This window comes from Echinococcus granulosus (genome assembly GCF_000524195.1).
Source record: "Echinococcus granulosus chromosome Unknown EG_S00047, whole genome shotgun sequence".
NCBI lineage: Eukaryota > Metazoa > Platyhelminthes > Cestoda > Cyclophyllidea > Taeniidae > Echinococcus > Echinococcus granulosus.
In genome coordinates, this window is record NW_020170427.1 from 590,627 (window position 1) to 612,775 (window position 22,149).

Below are 22,149 nucleotides of genomic sequence, written 5' to 3' on the forward strand. Positions count from 1 at the left end.
ACTGTGCCTTATTTAAGCTATAAGATTCTTTCACAGAATTCTGGTGGCTAAATTTATGGGAGTCAGTTGTTAAACTAGTTTATTTTGAGGGCGTGAAGAGTCTTTGTACAAATGTATTAAGTTATCTCACTTTTACCCCTTAGAGTTTCCCAATTCTCTGTGAGACATGTCTTGGACCCAGTCCGTTTGTCCGCATGATGCGCGAACAATATGGAAAGGAATGCAAGATATGTTCTCGTCCGTTTACCGTTTTTCGGTGGAGTCCTGGTCCCAAGGCTCGCTTCAAAAAAACAGAAATCTGTCAGACGTGCGCTAAGGTGAAGAACGTCTGTCAGACATGTATTTTTGATCTGGAGTATGGTCTTCCCGTTGAGGTCCGAGATAAGGCTCTTCGACTAAACCAGCAACTCCCCCGAAGCGACGTTAATCGGGAATATTTCCACCAGCAAATTGAACAGCAGCTAGAGGCCTCGGGTGACGTTACGGCCCCCTATGGGGGTCACGAATTCATTGGGAAAGCGATTGTTAGCTCCAATGCCTCCACAGGGACTGCTAGCTCTGATCTGCTCCTAAAACTTGCTCGCACCACACCTTACTACCGGCGCAATCGTCCGCACATTTGCTCATTCTGGGTGAAGGGCGAATGTCGTCGAGGTGAGGAGTGTCCCTATAGACATGAAAAACCAACTGATCCCGACGATCCCCTCTCGGACCAGAATCTTCGTGATCGCTACTACGGCAATGACGACCCCGTCGCCGCAAAACTGCTTTCAAAATACCGCGCAATGCCGAAGCTAACGCCACCCGAAGATAGCACCATCACCACAATATACATTGGTGGTGTGCCGGCGGATATAACGGAGAAGGATCTTCGCGATCATTTCTACCAGTTTGGCGAGCTACGGTCAGTCAGCGTACACTACAAGCAGCACTGCGCCTTTTTACAGTTCACTACCCGTGAGGCCGCTGAGCGCGCTGCTGAGCGAAGCTACGATCGTTTGATTTTACGGGGCCATCGTTTGACCGTGAATTGGGGAAAATCGCCAGCTGCCTTGGCTGCTGCAAGCGCTGGGATAAGTGTGACTGGAGTGATTGATGCAGGGCCTTTACCTCCGGTTCCGGGTCTTCCATTGCCACCTGTACCGCCACCCCCTTCGTTGCTCTCTTCGGTGTCCGCGTCTTCCGTCTGCCCAATGCCTGCGATTCCCGGTCCGAGCGGTGCTTTCTTCTCTGCCCCTCCGCCTCCACCTCTACCCATGCCCGTGGTTCAACTCGCGCCTCCCGTTGTTGATCCTGCTGGTGAGTTTTGTTGTTCTCCTTGGGGAACAATAAAAAGCAATTGTTTATTGCCACTGAAATTTGCCGCCTTTTGCATTTAACAGCTTTTATGACTGGACAGAGGGGACCTCTGCCACCTCCGCTGCTGTCAGCACCACCACCGCCGCCACCGCCACCTCCAGTAATACAACGAGAAGAGGGGGAAATGGGGAAGGTGGAAAAAGAAATAGCAGTAGAAAAGGGGGAGGAAAGACCAGTGTTGTTGGATCAACCGCCATCGATGCTACAGTCACCGCAACCAACTGTGGCTCAGGATTTGCCCTCACTGGGAATCCACTATCCCAGTCAGAACCCTCAGCGAATGGGCAGTGTGCCACAATCGCAGAGGCATGTCTAGCGGAAGTGTTTTATTTTATGTACTTGTGTGCGTGTGTATCTGACTACTCACTTTGTTCGCCAGCATTAAAATGCAAAAAGGATAACTTTGTTTACATTTGTGAGACTATTTTACGGTTGGATTTCTTAAAATGGAAATTGCCACGTAGTAGTGCAGGGTACTACTGGTGGTGGAGTGGTTGGGGCCGACCATTTGATTGGTGGTGGGTGGCGCCCGGCCGTCGCGTCATTGATCGAGGCATTCACTACCCCGTATGGGGCTTTACTAGCTTGTCAAGTTATTATGATACATGGCTTTCTAGTCGCGCCTTTGCTCAACTCAATGGGTGGGGAAGTGCTCAACCAGCAGTATCCTCAGGGAGTTCTATGAATTCGCCAGGATGAGGGTAACTTAAGGGAACAGGGTGCACCGCACAGGTATTTACAATTTGACCACGACTACACAGGAATAGGAAATACCTGACGGTGCTAAAGTTCACAGCGTTTTGCTGACATCACCGAGTTGCCGGAACATTACTAACCTGGTTGGTAAGCCCCCGCACTGCTCCAGTCGCAAAGGACCCCAATGCAGAGTCCAAAAGTCCGATAATCGTAGAATACTTTATCCCCCGCTGCTGGTTCGTGGAAGGTGTATGAGAAGAAGCTTAGACCCGGTGAAACAGGTCAACATTTGAAGAGTGAAGAGTCTGAATTTAGACTGCTGGGATAGCTAGTAGATCTTAGGTCAGTTTCTCTTATCCCAAATGTAAGAAATTTATTTTGATTCTCCTGGATTACCATCGATTTCGCACCCTTCTCTTTCCACACCCCAAAAAACGGCTGTTCCAGGTCCATTTCACGAAACCAAGAATTGACGCATTCATGTCAAACCAGGACGCAAAGTTTTTCGCTAATCAACAGCTCAACCATCTCTCTGGAATAGCAGCAATCAAGCGTTCCACGCACAGAGTAGACTTTCACAGAATCCAGCCCCCACAGTGGCGATTGTCACTGACACGCATAGGGACAGGGGCACTGGAAACGGTTGTTATTTCAGTCTCATTGTTTAAAAAGGTTGAGTATTCGATCATCGCACCAGATCGTGCTAAAAGCCTTCTCTACAAATTTCAGCTTTTATTGGCAAGCTACTTTATTCCTTGCAGCATGATGTTTCCTCTGGGCGATGTCACTAGTGACGCTGAGGAAATGAGTCCTAACTTTTCCAATTCGTCTAGTTCACATTTTTCGGCCTGTCACATCCGCATTTCGTTCTTCATTACTTTAAAAAGTGGGATCTTGTTAGGGTAAATGGAGCTGGAAAACCGATCTTAAGTGATTTTTGACTGTCGGAACAACAGGGGATGGCGACATCACAAAAAAATGATACGGTGGCTTATTGGTGGTCCTGGCAGCGATGTGATTCAAGAAGGCACTTCGGATTAGAGCACATATTACTGCTAAAATTCGTGGTGTCTGAAAAAGTGGTTTGACAAATGACTTTCCTGTGGCAACCAACTATGAGTTGCCCTCCCTTACTCTCAACGGAGTAGCAACAGTAGCGGCGGTCCAACGTACCTCCGGTGGTCACTGCTCCTATTTCCATCACCCTCCCTCCTTTAACGACACGAGCTCTGTCGGCGCTGTAACAGCCGCTGCAACGACGGTACCGTCATCATTATCTCAGCCTGCAACATTTCTCTTCCTGCCTTTTTCTTCTCCCCCGTCCCTTCCCTCTTACCAGCCATTCATCAATCCCGATGTTGATATGTCAATTTCTCCCCCCGCCTTTCAATGCTCGAGGGAATTCGGCTCTGTAATACACCCACCTACCTCCCACACCAGCTTCTCTTTAACAGCTTTTTGATGGAAGGATGGCTGAAAACAAGACTCATCATTCCCACTTTTCTTGGTTATACCTCTCCGCCTCCTCTATCTATGTATTGTCCAACTATCGTCTTGGATGCTACGGTAGCAGCAGCTAATTTTCCTCAGTCTCCAGCTATTCTCCAAATGGACGTGAAACTTTTTGCTATGTTGCTTACAGTCGTACCTAGATCTGTCAGTCCTGTCTGTGCGTGTGTGCGCGTATTTAGGGCTTTAAGTTAGAGAAGAGGAACTTAAACTAGCAAATCTTTAAAAAAATAAAATTCCCTATTAGCTAAGTGGGAAGAGGAAGTGTAACACGTTCAGTCGTTCAAAGCAGAGCTGCATTCTTGATACCGCTATTCTTGGTCCACCTCCGGTGCCGTTCATTGAGATGAAGAACAAAATTTAACTCATTAATTGTCTTATTCTTTTAGGCAACCTTTGTCTACATCTTTATTAAGCCAGTGTCCAAGTGGATGAGTGGACAGGTGGGTAAATGTGGAGAGCGACTGAATCGAACGGACCCTTCGGGGTTACAGGCATGCTGCAGTAGTAAGTGACAAGGCAGTACTTTTGCTGATGCACAATAAAAACGGAGGAAAGGAGCGGTAGTACTTTGTGCACTGAGTGGTTAGCACTTTTGACTTCTCCCAGGCCTCCTCTACATGAGCAATAGATCTTCTTCCACACCGTTTTGGTCCATTAAGATGCAAGGGAAGGCTCAGAGCTCTACACTGCAAATCCAAAAGTGCCAGTCAGACTTAGACACCGCTCGAATTGCGAACTGTATCGTACTTGAGAGCTGAAGCGAATTTCTCGTCTTATTACGCTACTTCCACGGTCTAGATGGCTTGAGGAAAGGCCACTTTTGCAAAGAAGAAAACCGTCTACTCTTTCCGCGTTCAGTTGAAATCGTTGATTTTCTTCGACTACCAATGGATAGATGGTTGGATAGATGAATGGACGAACGGATAAGTGAATGGGTTGTTTAAATGCACTAGCCACTCATTGTTATTCCGCAAGTAATATGAAGGTGGCTACTACCGCCAAGGATTGCAACGGTAACCAAACAAAAACTGTCCAAAAATGTCCTTAGACTCAATCTCCGCTGCAATGACACAAACTTCTCCGTGGAAGATCTTGGGATATACCTGCATGCTGATCACAATAATGGCAAGCTGATTGAATGCAGCATCACTATTTTAAAATCACAAGGAGAAAAATAGAACCGGATCGGAGAGTGGGGCAGTCAATCAGTAAGAAATTGCCAATTTAATGGCTGACAAGGCAACCTTTTGAATAACCAGCAATAGAGAACTACCCAGCATTGAAATCACTTTGTTGTAAAGTGGTTGAAATTTGGGTGGCTTGAAAGACAACCTGGCCAGAGATTTTAGTGACACATGAGAAATTCAGATTTGAAGTGTAGTTATAACCCAATTTCCCCAAATTATTGTTCCTTTTGCATCGAAAATAGGAGTACCAATTAGCTCTGCCCTGCCTTGAGCATACCGCTCCCGCATGTCACATTTGACGTGGACTCAGAAATAGGTGTGACATTTGCTCTTGTGTGGCATTCAAGGTAGCAGCAATTAGGTATTTTGAAAATATCTTCCCTTTATAAATCTGCATTCTAGGTAAAGTGTTTAGGTGAATCTTCTTCCTGGATTTCACATCACCACAAAAACGGTCGCTGTCATGAGTGACGCCAAGCTTGGCAGTTGCTGTAACAACGCCTCACATAGCCTTCATCAACCAGCCGGACGGTTGAAGCCTGGGAAGGGTAATGATTTTAAGTACGCTCTGGAATGCTCTACATCCCCGGCTACCCTGACATACTCATGATTGCTGCCTGATATTCCATCACTGCTTTCACTTAAACTAAATGAATGGATGGATGGATAGATGAGCAAAAAAGATGGATAAATAGCTGTCCGAGTGGACTAGGTACAAAAAAGGACAAAATACTGGATAAGTACTGATATAACAAGTAAATGACAGATGGGTAGCAGAAGGGCAAGGGGAGGGAACATGGGTTGACTCAAGAACGGAAAGTATCTGGGAGAGATCTGGAATGCATAGATAGCTAGCTCGACACAGGGTGAATATATGTGAGGAATCAAGAAATAGTGGATAGACGAATAGATATAGGGGTAAGTGGATGGTTTGGAGACAACTTAATTCAAATTGAACCAATGAAGAAAAATAAAGAGAGCCTAGAGATCAAATTGCTTTATAAACGTTAGCGTTTGTATGATGGTTTGGGCAAGAAATCCCATTTCTGGGGGCTACCTTTGCCTTGAGCCATCTCATCAAATGCACAAAACTGATAGTAGGAACTTCTATCAATCTGACACCACTTATAATTCCGCTTATTTGCATCTAAAGGTGCTCCAAAAAGGAAAACTTAAACAAACTCTTTTCCTGAACTTATAATTTTGGGCCTTTTTTTAATTTGAACTTTACATTCCAGTCTCTCTGAAATGAAGAGATTTGCCAGCACTAACACTGCTTAGGATCAAGGACGCACAAAGGGCTGTCACGAGGGTGGTTTTTATGATGCTGTCGGAAATTCTGCTACTTTATTTAAATTTAATATCTAGACATATCCCTACTTCTTCCTAGACCAAGAATTTCAAGCTTTAACAATTACTCCAACCTCAGCAAATTCTGATACCGTCGTTGTTGGTGCTGTAGCCGCTGCAATTAGGTGTGCTTCTAGTGTTAATGTTTTGTCTTCAATTACAATCTTCATCACAGCAATTCTTTTCACAAATCCAAACGTCTCTGCCGCTGTTCCTGCTAGTCAAGCCCTTGCTTATACCACAACTCTCAAATCCACGCCAACCACGACCACTGATAATGACGCCATAGCGACAGAAACAACAACTTCATCGTTGCCTTAAACCCATTTTCCACTTTCTCTTCCCCATGGCAGACACTTTTATTTCTTTTGAATCCATTCAGTTTTACCCTCTTAACTCCGCTCTCTCCTTCCAGTCCTCCATTGCATTCGTTTCTCACCGCTTCATGCGTGTAGAGCAGACAACGATGATGTTAACAATCACTTACATCTCTTTCCTTTCTGCAGGATTATAGGAAATATTGCGATTTTTGAAGTTTGTTGGTTAGTAATTCTGCTTTCCCTTCTTCTTCTTTATAGAGGATTAAAGTGCTCAGCATGAGCTTGTGCTCAAATGATGAGAGTCTGGGGTCGGGAAGGGAGAGAGGACTTCAGAAAGTCTGTCTAAATGGGAGCTGATATTTGTAGTAATGTAAATCTCTTCTGATCTTATTTGGCAAGGTGTCGCTTCTTTGTGCTCCATGCTGTTATTAGCATCCACGCCTAGTTTGAATGAGTGGGTGATGCCATCACAAAGTCTGAAGATTCCCTGTTTAATGGATGGAGAAGTTTTGCACGTAATGCATTTTTGACACTATGGCAAGCCTTCCACTCGTCTGCAGCATGACTTAAATAAAGAAAGTTGTTCTTGAACACCATCTATATATACGATGTGAAGAGAGCGCCTCTATCATATTCTATTTGTCTTTGGTCTTCTCCGGTAAGGGTACACATCTGAAGTGTTTTGCCGTGCAGACGTCGAAGCCTCCAATAGCTGTTTGAAGCGGTTGTTAGGGCATTTCAGAAAATAACTCAGGCCAAGTAGCCTCTTCAGCTCATGCAAGTCAGTGTATCAGCCTATGTGACTGCTACCCCAAGGTCAAGCAAGTTAATTTGTTGTGCGTGTGTTGAAGCACATTGGCGGCGATTGCATTATGGCAAGTAGTCTTCACTTAAACATTCCGTTCGTAAATCTTGTCTTCATTAAAAAGCCTAAAATGAAGTCTTTTCTTCGTCTTCCCTTGCACCACTGCATCATCAAGAGTGCTATTGTTACCAAAAGTACAAGCATTGAGAAAATAGACTTTGAAGGCAAGAGGAATAAAACTGAGTAGTCAGCGTCTCTCACTTCAACGCAAAGACATAGAACACTCTCATCCCTAATGAGGAAGGAGAAGAGCTGGACAAATCGTCTAAAAACTAGAACAATATGGTTTAACGCAATCTTCACTCATCTGCTGCAAGTTTGGATGTTTGTGGAGAGGTGGGTGAGAGAAAGAGAACGACGACTGCAACAGCTGCCAAACAATTGGATGGGGATTTGAATAAGATGGAGCATACTGTACCATATTGTAGTGTCTGTGAATTTTAGTAATGAGTTCCTCCAAGATAGATGGATCTATCTACTACCACACTGTTCATCCCACACTTCTAAGGCACCCACCACTTTGTCCTCAACACATTATGATCCTTCTTGGGTCCGAACGTATGTATTATGCACTGCAGAAGCCACTTTTTACCTGTTGAAGGCCAATCAACCACGTCGGAGATCAATCCATCATCCTACCTCTCTCCCTCTCTTTCCGTTGATCTACCCAAAACAGTCTAATCCAACTCAATTTAACTGGAAATTTGCCAAAACTACCTTCTTCTTAAGGAACGGTCATCACTAATGACTAGGGCAAAGTGACTGGTATCTAATGTGTCTGCAGGACGAATGCCCTGTCCTTCGTCTAGCTGGACACACCTCCATTTGGTTGCTAAAGTGTCAGAACAGAGGGTTTGGGCTGCACTTGACTGCTTGCAGCTCATACCAGCAAAGGCGGCAACGACGATAACATGGATGAATGCGGATGTTCAGCGATATCTGGAGCATCCAAGTTCCACGCCATTAGCGCGACGCTTCGAAGTTAAAAGAAGATCACACATTAAGCAAATTTGAAAACGATGCGAAATCACCCAGACGAAATACTAGTTAAGCGGCCCTAGCTTCTCACTACAGAGTTCTTCGCGTTTACTTTAAAGATGTTTCTACGCAGGCATGCCTCATACGATCTGATATAACTCGGACGACACACCGATGCTGGTACAAAGGGGTATGTCCTTTTAACATTTTTGGTGCCATTTTATAGGTGAAGTGAAAGTTAATTCCCGTGAAATCAACAAGAGCCGTTGTCAAAATGTTTGAAATTTTAGACCTTTTTGCATCTGCATTTAATTCATTTGAGTGGTATCAGTATAGTAGACGCAAAAAGTAATCGCAAGGAATACGCTCAAGGAAAGAAAGACAGCCACTCAGAACAGGAGTTATCTCGTCTGACCTAGTTAGCAGTCGATTTTTGGGTATTTTTAATTATGAATTACAAAAATATTATTTTGAAGTACATCCACAGTGTCATGGGATAACAAAGGTATAGCCACAATCAAAGCAACAGACAGCACACATGGGCCGCTATTTTCGAATGTACCTCATATTGAAAAAAGTACAATAGAGCTGTCTATACCAGTTGAAAATGGTTAATACATTCCAGTTTTGACACAATCAATTTGAGAGCTGCAACATAAAACGGATTCAAGAGGCGAATTCGAAGCATTCAACAATGCGTGCGGGTTAGTCACCCCAACTGCCCTCCCTTTCTCAGTGACGACAGTCAAATGCAGGGTCATTCAGCACGCCACTAACTCCTCAAACCATTTCATTTAGAAATGAACTTTTCTGCCTGCTTGTTTACTCAAAATTAATGTAATCGCCAATTAAACTCTTAGAGGACGAATGATATTTGTAATACACACCCATTTAAGTAATCCTTAAGAATGACGCACCTCCTCCATCAGGTATTAACCTTCAGTGATGAGTCTGGGGGTGGCTGTATTACAAGCTCATTTAATCATGCATCCTTTAGGTGCACGGCTTTTCGGCCTATTTTGGGGCACATTCTTCAGCACCCCTGTGATTTCTGCTTTCAGTGTTCCACTGTTTTGAACCTCTACGAAAGACTTCAAACCAGTGATGGTTGTGTTTGAAATCCGAGCTATGAAAATTTATCTAACGTATTTGAAGTCCACTAAGAGCTGGACAATATTCTGCAAAGTTTATTTCACATATCACTGATTTGTCATTGCGAATGTTGCCCAAAAGCTTTATGATAGGAAGGACGGCCTCGGAGGCACAAGTCGCTTCCTATTCGTCAATTTCACATTGTCATAATTTCAAGGCTGACAAGTCGTCTGCTTGAATTGCTCTCCGCATCAGTCATCACGGTAGTATTCGAACAACATCAACTGCAAGACAGGTAATAACCTTGGCAGAGCAGGACCACATGAAACAATGAGCATATTAACAAGGCTGTTGTCCTTGGAGAAGGACCTGTGTGTCTTAGTGTCTTAGGAAAGAGTCACTCTAAAAAGAGGAAAATTATCAGCTTCAATCACTTACTTCTACCATTATCATGCACTATGGCTTCTAGTTCCTCAAATTAATGTCTGCTTTGATGCCTCAAAAGCATTATTTAGTTGTCACTCGCCGGTCCCACTCCTGGCTACTACTAACCAGTTGGATCCGCTCCAACTCATGTCTTCATGGGTGGTTATCTTAGGGTAAATAAGGTAGAAGTGATGGAGGGAGATACCAGGTACCGAAAGGCAAAGAAAGAAGGCGAAGAGGACCGTTGCAAAATGTGTACAAACAGAGGCAGCCAAGTTAAGGTATTTCATCATACAGACATAGAACAATGAAAATGCCTGTCTCAATGACAGGCCAGTGGATGGGTGAAAGGATGTGATACCGTTGTTTGCTGCACCGCGTAGGTGATATCTGTGAATGTTTTGTAAGCTCAACTTAGTCGGCAGAATTTTGACGCTACAATTTGAAAATACAAGCAAAACTATTGTCAGCACACTCCACAAATAACTAAATCCATTTATTTTAACTAAACGTGGTGAAAATTAAGCACCAAATCACCCCGCCAATCGGGGTTGGCAATTTCACACGAAGGAGATGGAATAGTTCAGATTTGCGCTTGGGAGAGAGGTAACTTGAACCGTAGCACCTACCACTGTTGGAATGCGCTTTGCTGGAAGAAGAGGGTGAAGGAAGTGGCGGTGTGCTACCTCGGTCTGAACCACTCACTATCCACTAACAAACTCTCCTCGCCTACTCTTATTGTGAAAGTACACAAAACAATTTAATTACATCACAAACTTTAAAGTATGTCACACCTCAGCAAAGGGAATGAAACTTAAGTAACTCTATCGAGCAAACCACCTGTCTGGGTGTCAGTAGATTAAAGCAGTAGGAGGCGTCAGATTCCAGGTCACCCATGTTTTCCGAGCATCCCAGAATACGTTTCAAGAGTGATGGTAGTGGAAGTGGTAGTAGAGATCGTCCACTTACGAAGTAGAAGACGGTTGCTCTCTGTGGTAAGACTCACTTAAATATATCGGCATGTAAAGGTCAGTCGCCTTGACCGCAGTCATCTAATTCTTTCCCGTTCGTTACTTTTCCACTATCTTAGGCTGAAAGTAAGACTAAAGCGGAAGCATGGGATAAGCTCACTCCAGAAGTAGGAGCGGGAGCAAAACGATAAGGAGTTTATTTAATATGATTTTAGTTTTGGTAGATTTATTTACACCGGCTCGCATTCGTCTACTCTCACGCCATCCACAGATGCATAAAAAGATGTAGGAATGGAGGGATGGAAGGAAAAGTCAAGAATGATTAGGATCAAGGTCAGTCATAGTATACCTGCGTTTGTTATAATTTTGTATGTTTGTTAAATAAGGGAAATGAAAAAAAGGATGGAATGACTGGGGGAGGAATTTACAATAGTATTCAGTCGCTGCTACTGCCGCTGCTGCTGATGTGACCACTAAAATTACTGTAATGGGGGAATGACTAAGAAAGGGGATGGGAAGGCGGTAAAGACGTTCATATATGAGAAAGGAAAACAGAGAGCTAGGAAGAAAGCAGGGTAAAACCAGTAAAAATGGCTAGAAAGAATAAGTGAATGCAATAGGGCTGAAAGGGGAGGTTTACAGCAGGCTGAGAAAAAGGCCTCGACGATCCCATAATTGCTAGCTTTGTTGTAACTTCTTCCTTTCCATTCTAGTCATTACCACCAAGACAGTGAGAGTAACGATGAGCAAATCTTCGTTGCTTTCCCCTACGTTTCCTCATTTCTTCGGGCTGTTTTTAATCCAGTGAAAGCGACTACCATTTATCCACCCAATGTGGCCCTTTATCATCCAAAATACAACTGCATAATTTTCTCATGCTTGGGCTGGGTATGCTAAAATTGGCGTGTCTTTAGCTGATCTCGCTCAATTCCTTAAACTAATGTACAGCAATATTTTGCAAAAGTTAAAGGAAAGATTTTTACTAAAAAAGGTTTGTTTGGGTTATTTTATTCACTTTGGCACAACTTAGAACTATTTCTTTATAACTCCTTTTTGTGAAATTAAAATAATGCAGCTGCCGTATGAACCAGTGGTGTGTAGTGCTCTGAGGCGTCCACGAAGCTGTAATAGAAAAATTTTGTGTTTTTTGTGTGGAATGGTTTAAAAGGCTAAAGCTAAACCATCACAAACACCTCCATTGCAGCCTCCAGAAATCTAAACACCATTAAACAAAGGTTTAGCCATCCAGAAACCACCTGTTCATACTTCCATTACTAATGTTGCCCGCATCCACTTTTCTTGTTTCCTTTTTTATATTCACCTTATCCATATCTACCCATCTATTTATTCAAGATCTACCCTAAACATCTTTACTTTTTTCTTTCATTCAAATTAAGTCCATTTATGTTTTCTCCGCCTAAGATTCTATTATCCATCAACTATATTGTTACAGCAGTTCTCATCCAGTAATTTTGCTCCTTAAAACTTTTAATCACCTTTTCACACCTTATCCATCCATCCAGTTATTTACTAATCTTCTTACTTATCGAATTATTCATCCATTCATTCGGTGCAAACGAACCCAGTGATAGAATATCAAACAGTAGCTATGAGTAGGTTTTCGTTTCTAGGGCTTGTGAAACATTCCAGTGGGTGCACAAAATTTCTGCCTTTCCTCAGCTTTGACTGTTCGGCCGGTTGACGCAGGCGATATGAGGTGTAGTTACGGAAAGGCGAATGCCAAGTTCGGCATCTCTCCACCTCGTTCTTCTAATCTCTCCATCGATGACGACGAACATTGTGGTTGTAGTACCGATATACAGGCAAATGGGTGGACAGGGGAATAGGTAGATAGATGAGTGAATGGATGATGATTCCTAAAACACCTGACTGCTTTTACCTTAAACTTTACAAAAGTGGGAAGGCACTTCCGAACGCGAGTCAAATGCAACAAAGCTTGAGATTTCGCCTGGGCACGTATTCGGCTCTTTTATACTATCTATGGTCACATATTCGCTCTCCCAGCATGTGTTACTGTCAATCTCTAGATTTGCTATGATCTTAATTCAATTTCTTCTGTATATTTTAACGCAACCATTGTTAACGTTAGCTGGCCTGATATCTGATATAGACGAAATGTATTTAGTCGATAATCATTGTGGAACGCTTTGGCTGGATACGATGGAACATCTTATTCGAATAAGTAAACTGAATTTAGAACGGTAGGAAATAAACATCCACCATAGTTATAGCCTGCGATTCGAGTGATTGGTCAAGGACAAGAAACTTAACTGCCAAATACCTGCGATCGAACAGTAAAATAAAGGGATGTGACTTACGCACCTAACAAGATTTTGACAGAGAGACAAGGAATTCATTTGGGTGTCGATCATACTAAACCGTGGTGTTCTTCCCTGATGGTTGATTAAGTACACTTTGTCTACATGGGACATCAGCCAAACTTGTCTACCTTACCGTCCATTCGCCACCATCGGTTGCGTACGCGTGCCGGAGGTGTGGGATGAGCTGATCCGAGGTGAGGTGGAGTGAGGATATCAGAGATCATGGCGGTATAAGCTGATGGCTTAAAATGAGCATTTCAAGAGTTATTTAAATTCACCTTGGGATAAAAAGGCCTTTTTTATGACGCGGGGTAGTGGCGTATGAAACCAATTTGCTTGTCTAGATGTTAAATGGATAGTCTGAATTGCCGAAAGTTCGAGTGAACGCATCTACTTCCACTGTTTTACTTCTAAAACTTCTAACTAATAAAAGAGCCTTGCCAGCAACAGTCTATGTATTCAACAAAGCAGAACTTGATATCCACTGATGGGGAACTATATTCCTTCAATTTTCCTACAACCGCAAATTTTATGGATCCATTCTTGGTTTAGATTCCTCAAAAATCTCTTCTTAAGAAGCTTCACTACTGGAGCGAATCCCAGACAACTATACTTTGCGCATTTCTCTCCACCAGTGTTAGTAAATGAAAGAATTGCTTTCTCTTTGCATTCTAACCTTTGCCATTTATCACTTTACTCCCGTCATCTTGCTTTCTGTTAAGAGAACACTTTGGTACCTTTCTCCACAGCTGCCCAAATGCAAGAAATCCATTTTCCACACGTTTGTACTCAATTGCGTTGTTATTTTACCCCTACTTGTGGTACATGAGTTTGCCATAGCCACTGTAAAAGCGAAGGCGGAAATGCGTCGTTATTTTAGTAGCAGTCGAGTTTGCCAGATTTATGCAGCACCAGGTAATTAACTGAATAAATTAAATCCTTCTGCGCTACTAAAGGGACCGACTGATGCAGTTCTCAATATTTTTTCGTCAATCTTTAAAGTAGAAGGCACTTTGTTATCCTATTTAGTGAAATGTACAGGACAGTACACTACCAACACAGGATACGTACTACGATGTGTTTCTGCAGCTCCGAATTTGCAATCGGATTGCAGGAATGCGCACTGCTGATCCTCTACTGCAAGCACCCGCTCTTTTACAATCTCTGTTAAGAGGCGATTTCACAGGTGTCACGCCTCTTTCTGTCTTCAGCTATTAGCATCCTAAGTTACACATTGTTTGTGTTTCAATCTTGAATACCTTTATCAAATTGCAGACCCAGACTGGGCTAACCTGGTTGGTAACAAAGAAAAGGTGCTTAAAACCGACAACCATTGATTGCTGACTGCAGATGAAATTGAAGATGATAAATTTCACACATAGAGATCAAAATGGCTCAGTCGTGTGCCAGAAAGGGAGGTGACTCGGAGCGTGGCACCGACTACTGTTGCATTGTGCTTTTCTAGAAGAAGGAGGTGAAGAAAATGGCTGTGTGACACGCTGATGTGGACCACTCACCGACCATTTACCAGCTGTCCTCACGAATTCTTAGCGCCAGGGCACAGCCCATATCCTCGCCTCATCAACAACAACTACAGTAACGCAATTATCATCATCATCAACCTCATCTTTCCTTTATTTGAGATGAGGGTGTTTTATGCCCATGCTTTGATTTGAAAAAAAAGGCTTTCATGTAATTTCCCCTGATTTTTCAGTCTTTCTGTAGGTCCCTTCATCCTAACAAGCTTAACTCAGTTTTTAGTAGGAAAAATCCATTCTTAATTCATTCAAGCATGATAATTACATATTTTTGTCACCTATGTTTTACTTTTGCTTGGTTTGCTTTTGCTTTTAGTAATCACGAAAACAATCGACTTCTAGCCACATGTGCTACTCACCCTTATTTTTATACCCCTCTGTCCATTTTGCTCGCGATCACGTTATTGCCAAAGAAGGTGGTAATCACTTAGAGTATCGAGAGACTACGGAGGATGGTAACGGAAGTGAAGATGAGGCTGTTTCCTACCCTTTTCTGCCTACTTCTTCCATCTCCACAGGCGCATTTCCCCGCTGTATGAGAAATGAGGCGGGAAGTGTTGCATTGCGTAGACTCACTACAAGGAGTGTAAGAATAGGGCATTCCCTTGAGGGACTCACTAGCCACTTGGTGTTATTTACTGGTTTGACTGTTTCTCAAGAAGGAATTATTCTTGGTCACCTTCCATTTGTAGTGAGATGGATTGAGTTGAGTCGAGTTGATAAATAGGGAGGGAGAAAGAAGCGTATAGATGGTATATGGAGTGATCTTGAATGTGGGCGTTTGATCTTTATCAGGTTGGACATTGTCTTGCACATAGGCAAGTACATAAAAAGGACGCGTGATACGGTAGAAGTGAAACGGTGGCCGCCTTGGTAGTAAGGTGGTATTGAATAGTCAGCAGAATAATGACATTTTGAGTAGCCTAACGAATATTAAAATAAAATCTATACGTCATTTCTCAACATAGCTCCTTAGTCGGTCAATTAACAATGCAAAACTTCGCCTTTTACTTTTATTGCGAATCACTCCATCAGTAGGCACACATTAATCTGCATGATCAAGAGGAGAGCAGACTCCCTCTTGAGTGTAATGCAGCACCCATCATGGAGAGGCTCATCAAAATTTAGGAAGTACATTCTGGCATTGCGTACTCGTCTTTCCCAGGCACCACATAAAAAGCTTTCCGCTTTGTTTATTTTTACTTCTCCTGCCCAGCTTATTGTGCAGCAGCTATTAATATCATCTTTCTCTTCGTCGTACCCATCATTCTTACAAGCACTCGACCTTACACTAGGTCAGAGACGATTGAGTAAAATCACCTTTTTCCAGTGTTTCGATGATTACTCCACTTCTTCTGCCTCTTCCGCATTTGGGTGAGGGTGTTTCAGGCCCTTTGTGCTGCCACCACACAACCCAATTGTTACAATATCAGTGGATTAGAACAGTACGAGGCGTTAGTTTCCAGGTTACCCTTGTTTTTCGTTCTTGTTAGAATGTACTTACAGGGAAGCAGTAGTAGTAATAGGGGTAGTAGAAGGCAGCTCATGCGGACCGTTTACCTAAGAGGTAGAGAAGAGGATCTCGTCTTTCCGAAAGCGGTTGTTTCCTATGATAAAACCCACTTGAATGCATTGAAATGTGATTAGTCGTTACCCTGACTACGGTAACCTATTCTTTCCCTTTTGGTGTCGTTTTGATCTCGTAAACCAAAGAGACAGAGAACCTGTACAGTGAGTTTTTCGTCTATGACCTTAAAAAGTAGAGATGACTATTAACTCTGTGGTTTTTCTCTGTAAAGTCGTACACTAGGATTAAAAATTTTGCTGTATGTCAGAGGAAAGAGCATGAGATGAAAGCTATTTAAGGGCGCTGGCAGACTACTACTCAGGCCCGTCATGTCTTGAACGTTGACCTCAGTACTGCAACAACGTCTAATGGTACGGATTACAAATTCAGCTGTAATGATGGTATTAGATGAACGCTTTGCATTCTTCTGTAAGAATAGGATATTTCTCCTTCGTTATCTTAGTCCAGAAGTTAAACCAGAAATAAAAGCACGGGACACTCTCACCCTAGAAGCAGAAAGTGGAAACAGAACGATAAGCAGTCTATTCAATAGGATTTTAGTTTTAACAGATTTACTAACACCAGCACGCATTCGTCTGCTCTCACACCATCCACAGTTGCACAAAAAAGACGTAGGAATGGAGGACCAGAGGGAATGGGCAACAGTGACCAGGGTCAAGGTCAATCGTGGTATACCTGCGTTTGCTATGATCTCGTGTGCTTGTGAGAAAAAGCAAACGAGGAAGAAGAACGGAATGCTTGACTAAGGAAGTTTCAATCGTTTTTAGCCGCTGCTGCCGCTGATGCGACCGCTGCTAGTTCTTGAATCAAAAAAGATGAATGTGGAGCGAGGTTGAGGAAGTGGAGTTTAGGTGGGATGAGCGGGAAAGAAGAGGCAGTACTGTAACAAGGCCCATTTTTGTAAATATTGAAGAAGGTACCAGCAGGTGCCTATAGTAGGAGAGGGTTGATAAAATAAGAGCACTCACGCAACAATCGAGGAATGGTGTTGATACGGAGGTTGAATTGGAAGAGAAAATAAATTCATTTAAGAGAAGATGAAGGAAAGGATGGAATCAGGCTGAAATCAGCGGCAATTCCATTCTCGTGGTGATAATGACAGAGGCAGTAGAGATAGAAGTAGCAAGCTTGGTGATTGAGGTAGAATTTGCGATCGCCTCCGCCCTTCTTCTGCTGCCATTGAATAGGTATTGTTGTCTTTGTCGTTCCTGTAGTAGTTGCTGCTACTGCTGCAGCCTTTGGAAATAAGGCGAGGAGATGGGCTGTATTCTCACATTAAGTGTAGTCTAAGACAGGTGGCAGGTGTTCAGTGTGTCGTCAAGATAAGCGCAGCAGATCTCCATTCCTCTATTTACGCTCATCCATGCAAGCGAGTCCCAACAATGGTAGGTGCCAAGCTGCTGAGTGCTTCTTGGAGTCATCACTTCTCCAGAGACAGTGTATGAGCCACCTCTTCTTTTTGTAATGTTATCGACGCCAAAAGAACCTGCATAGTCAGTACTCAACAAGTAATAGTTTCACGCTTTCTCCACTTTGTTGCAGCCTTCAATGCACTTAAGAGTAATACGAAGGTACAGCTGAATAAGGCCGGGAATAACAGTAGATTGAGAAGGAACAGAAGAAAAATACTTACAACTATTAAACATCTCAATGACAGCATCTACAGAGGATCTAAAGAAGGATTTCATCCTAGAGTTGGTCTAGCGTGGGTTCAGAAGGAAAGCAATCCACAATCCGATGGCCGACTTGGTACTCTGGCGATACACCCTGATCCGTGTTATGCTATTGCATCGTGCATCGGTCAGTCAAAGAGAAGGTGGAAATACCTTTCAGTTAACTTAAAACAAAGGGGACAACTTTAAGGAATGCCGATGTAATGTGCCACTTTCAGGCAGTAACAAGGCCTGAAGCAACGGCTCCGTTTTGTGAAGAGGAGATGTGTTAACGATAGCGAAATTGAGCATTGGACTAATGTGGTGGAGCGAAAGCTCAGCAGCAATGGCAATAGATAATTTTCGTGAGGGAATGAACTAACCATCTCTAAAGGAAGTGACATGCCTTTAGCACATCTAGCGTCCAGATCGAATTCACCGTCATGTATTTCCACCAGAAATGCACCTTGCAAACGAAAGAAATAGAATGCGACCTAATTTACCGTCTTTAAAAAAGTCACGTATTTTAAGTATCCTTGAATGAAGGAAGATCATTTACTATACGGGCTTAGCTTGGTGGTTAGACTATTTCGCAGGCAAACTGCTGGTGTTTGGGGGAATAAGAACTACTTTTCCAAGTTCCTTTCCAAACTTACTAAAGCAGTCGGTGATTACTACCCTCCTTCGACGAGATAATTCATAAAATTCAGTCACACAAACTACGTTTAAAAAATAGACTTTAAGTAAGCATCAAATGCGTCTTAATAAACGACTAGTAAACATGAAATCATGTAGTGGATCCCTAAAATGTAACGCAGGCTTGTAGGTGCATTGCCTCTTCTACCATTTACTGCAACTCTAGGATATCTCTTGAATTCCAAAGTAAAAATGTTGCTTTCTTAAAGGACGCCATCGAATTACTCAAAGGACTTATTTGTGTTTGAAGAAGCGCTGGATGCAGATTTTAAATAGTTAAAAAATCATGACCTACACCACGCAAACTTAATTCAAATGAGAAAATTTCCTTTCTTGCAGACCAAATGTCAGCGGTTTTTGAACAAGTAAACACACAGCATCAAGCAATGATTACAAGAGGAAAGCAAAACGCAATGACTAGTCCAGGTAGAGGACAGTTTCCAAAATCTGTCTTTCTTTTATCTATTCGAGGCGCAAAGGCCGCTAGAGTAGACTCAATTTCTGTGAGCCTAAGGAAATCAAGCATTCCTAACTAGTTGGTTACCATGCTGGAGGGAATGCCGCTAAAGTAATTAATGTTGGCAAATCGCACAGGGCCGCAAAACCCCGTTCTTTCGATTGAGGGTAAAATCATTCTTTATGAAAAATTTCAGAGTTGCCTGCTTTTTGGACGTTGAGAGAGAGGTGTTATTAGACGCACTGCTATCATCGTCCTCCTCTCTTAGCTGGACTGTACTACCGTTATTACGGCTCGTTGCAGTTGCTGAATCATGATCTCGACATTAAGAGTTGCCAGATGTACTTTGGACAAGCAATTGTTTATTGGAGTTTACAAGTGGAGAGAAACTAAAAGAATCATTTTTGAAGTAGGATAAGAAACTCCGAACTGCAGTGTTTTGATCTGATGATAAAGCTATTGCTATTTTGTCGACAGGAGACACCGGTTTAAATAACTCAGTTCATTGTCTATTCTCGGCCAGAGAAAGTGTAAGGGTGGTGGAAGGTTCTGTCAACTCCGCTTGTCTGTAAGTATCCTTTTTATGCCTTATTTATAGATAGGCAAAGTGGGAAGTGACCGGGTAACACGTACACCAGCTGTCAATGTGACGGAAATGAGTGAGCAAACGCCAAGCTAACCTATGTAAGAAGATTTTAGTCGCTAGTTTGAATCCATGCGCAAAAAGTCACCCACACGTGTGTGGATACAGTCAGCATCAATCTCTACTCTAACCGCGCTTAACTGTTTGGTTCGTCGCCTTACCAAAATCACACCACAAATACCAAGCGGTTCGAGAGATAGAAGGACGAATGACACGTCTACTTGTCATCGATATGAAGGGATGAGAAGTACCATGAAATGGGTTTGTGGGCAGCCAACCAATCAATCTCCTATTTTACAACCACTTGACTGCGATTGGTAGTTTGTTAAAGTAATTTTGATGGAAGATTTGAATTAATACAGAAGTGGGGTAGAAAATTCTTGCAGAAGGTTTCATGAAACAGGACTGCGCTACTTTCCAGATATCTGCAGATAGATGATGCCAATGCAGAGTTCGCTGCTGCTACAAAAGAGCTGGGAAGAAGAATTACAGTTCAACGTAGAGATTATGGAAGAGAGAGATAAACAAGAGCTCTGTTTAACTTGTTACCACATCGGCTCAGAGCTGCTTTATGTCCGAAAAGCAACTGTTAGTAAAGAATATGAAAGAGAAAATGACTCACTTTCATTCCATCATTACCGTAGCAATTGCAAGATCCATCCTTTCAAAGTCAGAATCTGTCACTTTCAAATGATCCCACCTGGATTTACTCCCAACGACTGGCAAAATAAGCAAGATTTCTTAACTGGCAATTCATTAAAGTGAGCCTCACCGCTGCTAGTTACCCTTCGTTAGGTAGGCGATTAAAGTAGATCACTTGGGAAGAAGTGCTGCAAACGGCAATTTCTCCCTTCTTTACTGCTGCCGGTCGGATCTTGAAGTCAACGAAGACAGCAGAAACGTACATCAACAAACAAGAAATTCGGCGGGAATAATAGCAGCCTGGTAAATAGCCCATCGGCTAGTTATCTGCAAAGGCCGTGATCGAAGTCACAGAAAGTTAAGTGACATTTTTAAATGAGAGGGTTGCTTTCAGTAATCGAGATATGCGTTGAGGAGGAGGTTTAAGACTAGCTGGTCCAAGGTGAGGCGAGGTTGTAGGGGACCAAGGTGGTGGACATTGACTATTTTAAAATGAGAGTTTCTAGAGAGATCTAAATTCACCTCAGGACGAATGGATTCGAAATGGTGAAAAAGGAGTGGCCACTAGCAGGGTGACTGAACATCAAATTCCAACATATTCTACTAAATTTGACTATAGAGACTAAATGTTTTCGGGATTAGAGGAACCTCTTCTCTACATTGTAGTTTAAGAGTTTCCGTGACCCGACTACTATTGCAACTATTCAAATGTATTGTCGGGTGAACAAGAAAAAAAGATGACCTGATAACCTGTACTTTGTACTGCTTTCATTCACTGTCATTCTAGCAGGTGGTTTGTGTGATCGAAAATGAAAAATTTGACTCCTTTCCCGGAGGCGTGACACATTCTCAAGTTCGTAATGTAGCTTAATAAATTTGTACGGATTCAACCACTGCTGAAAGCGTCTTAGAGCTCTTTGAATCTTGAAACAATCACCACAATAACCTTTTTAAAGAAGTACAGACAAGCTGTGGTAAGCGCTTTTATGCACCATTTTGTCACTGAAAGCCAAAAAATTGTCTCTGATTGCCGTCCCTTCTGTCTTAATCATTCCTCAACCCTTCCTCTCATTTCATGTGTTGCCGGGAGACTGTCGCATGCTAACATCTAATAAAGGTGTTAATCAGTTGGAGTTCAAAGAATCCCCATCAGGGTAGTTCAGAGGACGAAGTTAGAAATGAAGATGGAGCCAATCATTGCATCCTTTAACTCACTTTCTGCTTCCATCTCCACAAGTAAGCTTTGCAACTGCATGAAGCAATGCATTTTGCTGAGTTTGATTGCTTTGACTCAGCAGAAGGAGACTAAGAATAGAGCGTTTCTCCTACGGACACATCAGTCACCAGGCACTTTGCCCTAGTCAATACCGCTGACTGTTCCCTAAAAAGGAAAAGTTTATCTTAGCAAACTTCCATTTATAGTGCCTTGGATTGGACTGTGTAGAGAATATCGATAGGGAGATATTGAAAGTGAAAAGTAGGTGGATAACATTGACTTCAGATGTGGTTGATTGGCCTTTAACAGGTGAGAAAAGGCTTTTGCAGTGCATCGCACATCCGCACAAATCTACGAAGGTGCATAATGTGATGTGGATGAAAAGGTGAGCGCTTTAGAAATGCGGGATGGATAGTGGAAAGTGGTAGTGAATAGGACCATCTACCTACCTTGGAGGGACTTATCACTAAAATTAATGGAGAGTGCAATGCGGTAGAGCATACCCTATCTTTTCAAAAAGCCATAAGAAAGGCTTTCCTCATTTCTTTATTCCCCATAGCCTCTGCTCACCTATTAGTGTAGCACCTATTAAATAGTCTTTCTCTTATCGTGCCCACCA

General features: G+C 42.7%; 1 protein-coding gene across 1 annotated transcript; it reads right to left on the reverse strand. All coding sequences in view use genetic code 11, as the record gives it.

Moving 5' to 3' along the window:
* Positions 1-17,247: 17,247 nt before the first annotated feature.
* EGR_05894 (hypothetical protein) lies at positions 17,248-20,579 on the reverse strand (the record flags this gene model as incomplete). The annotated part of the gene is made up of 2 exons (XM_024495143.1): positions 17,248-17,460; positions 20,490-20,579. 2 exons carry the CDS (start codon positions 20,577-20,579, stop codon positions 17,248-17,250), a joined length of 303 nt encoding a protein of 100 aa, XP_024350489.1.
* Between the last annotated feature and the right edge of the window lie 1,570 nt (positions 20,580-22,149).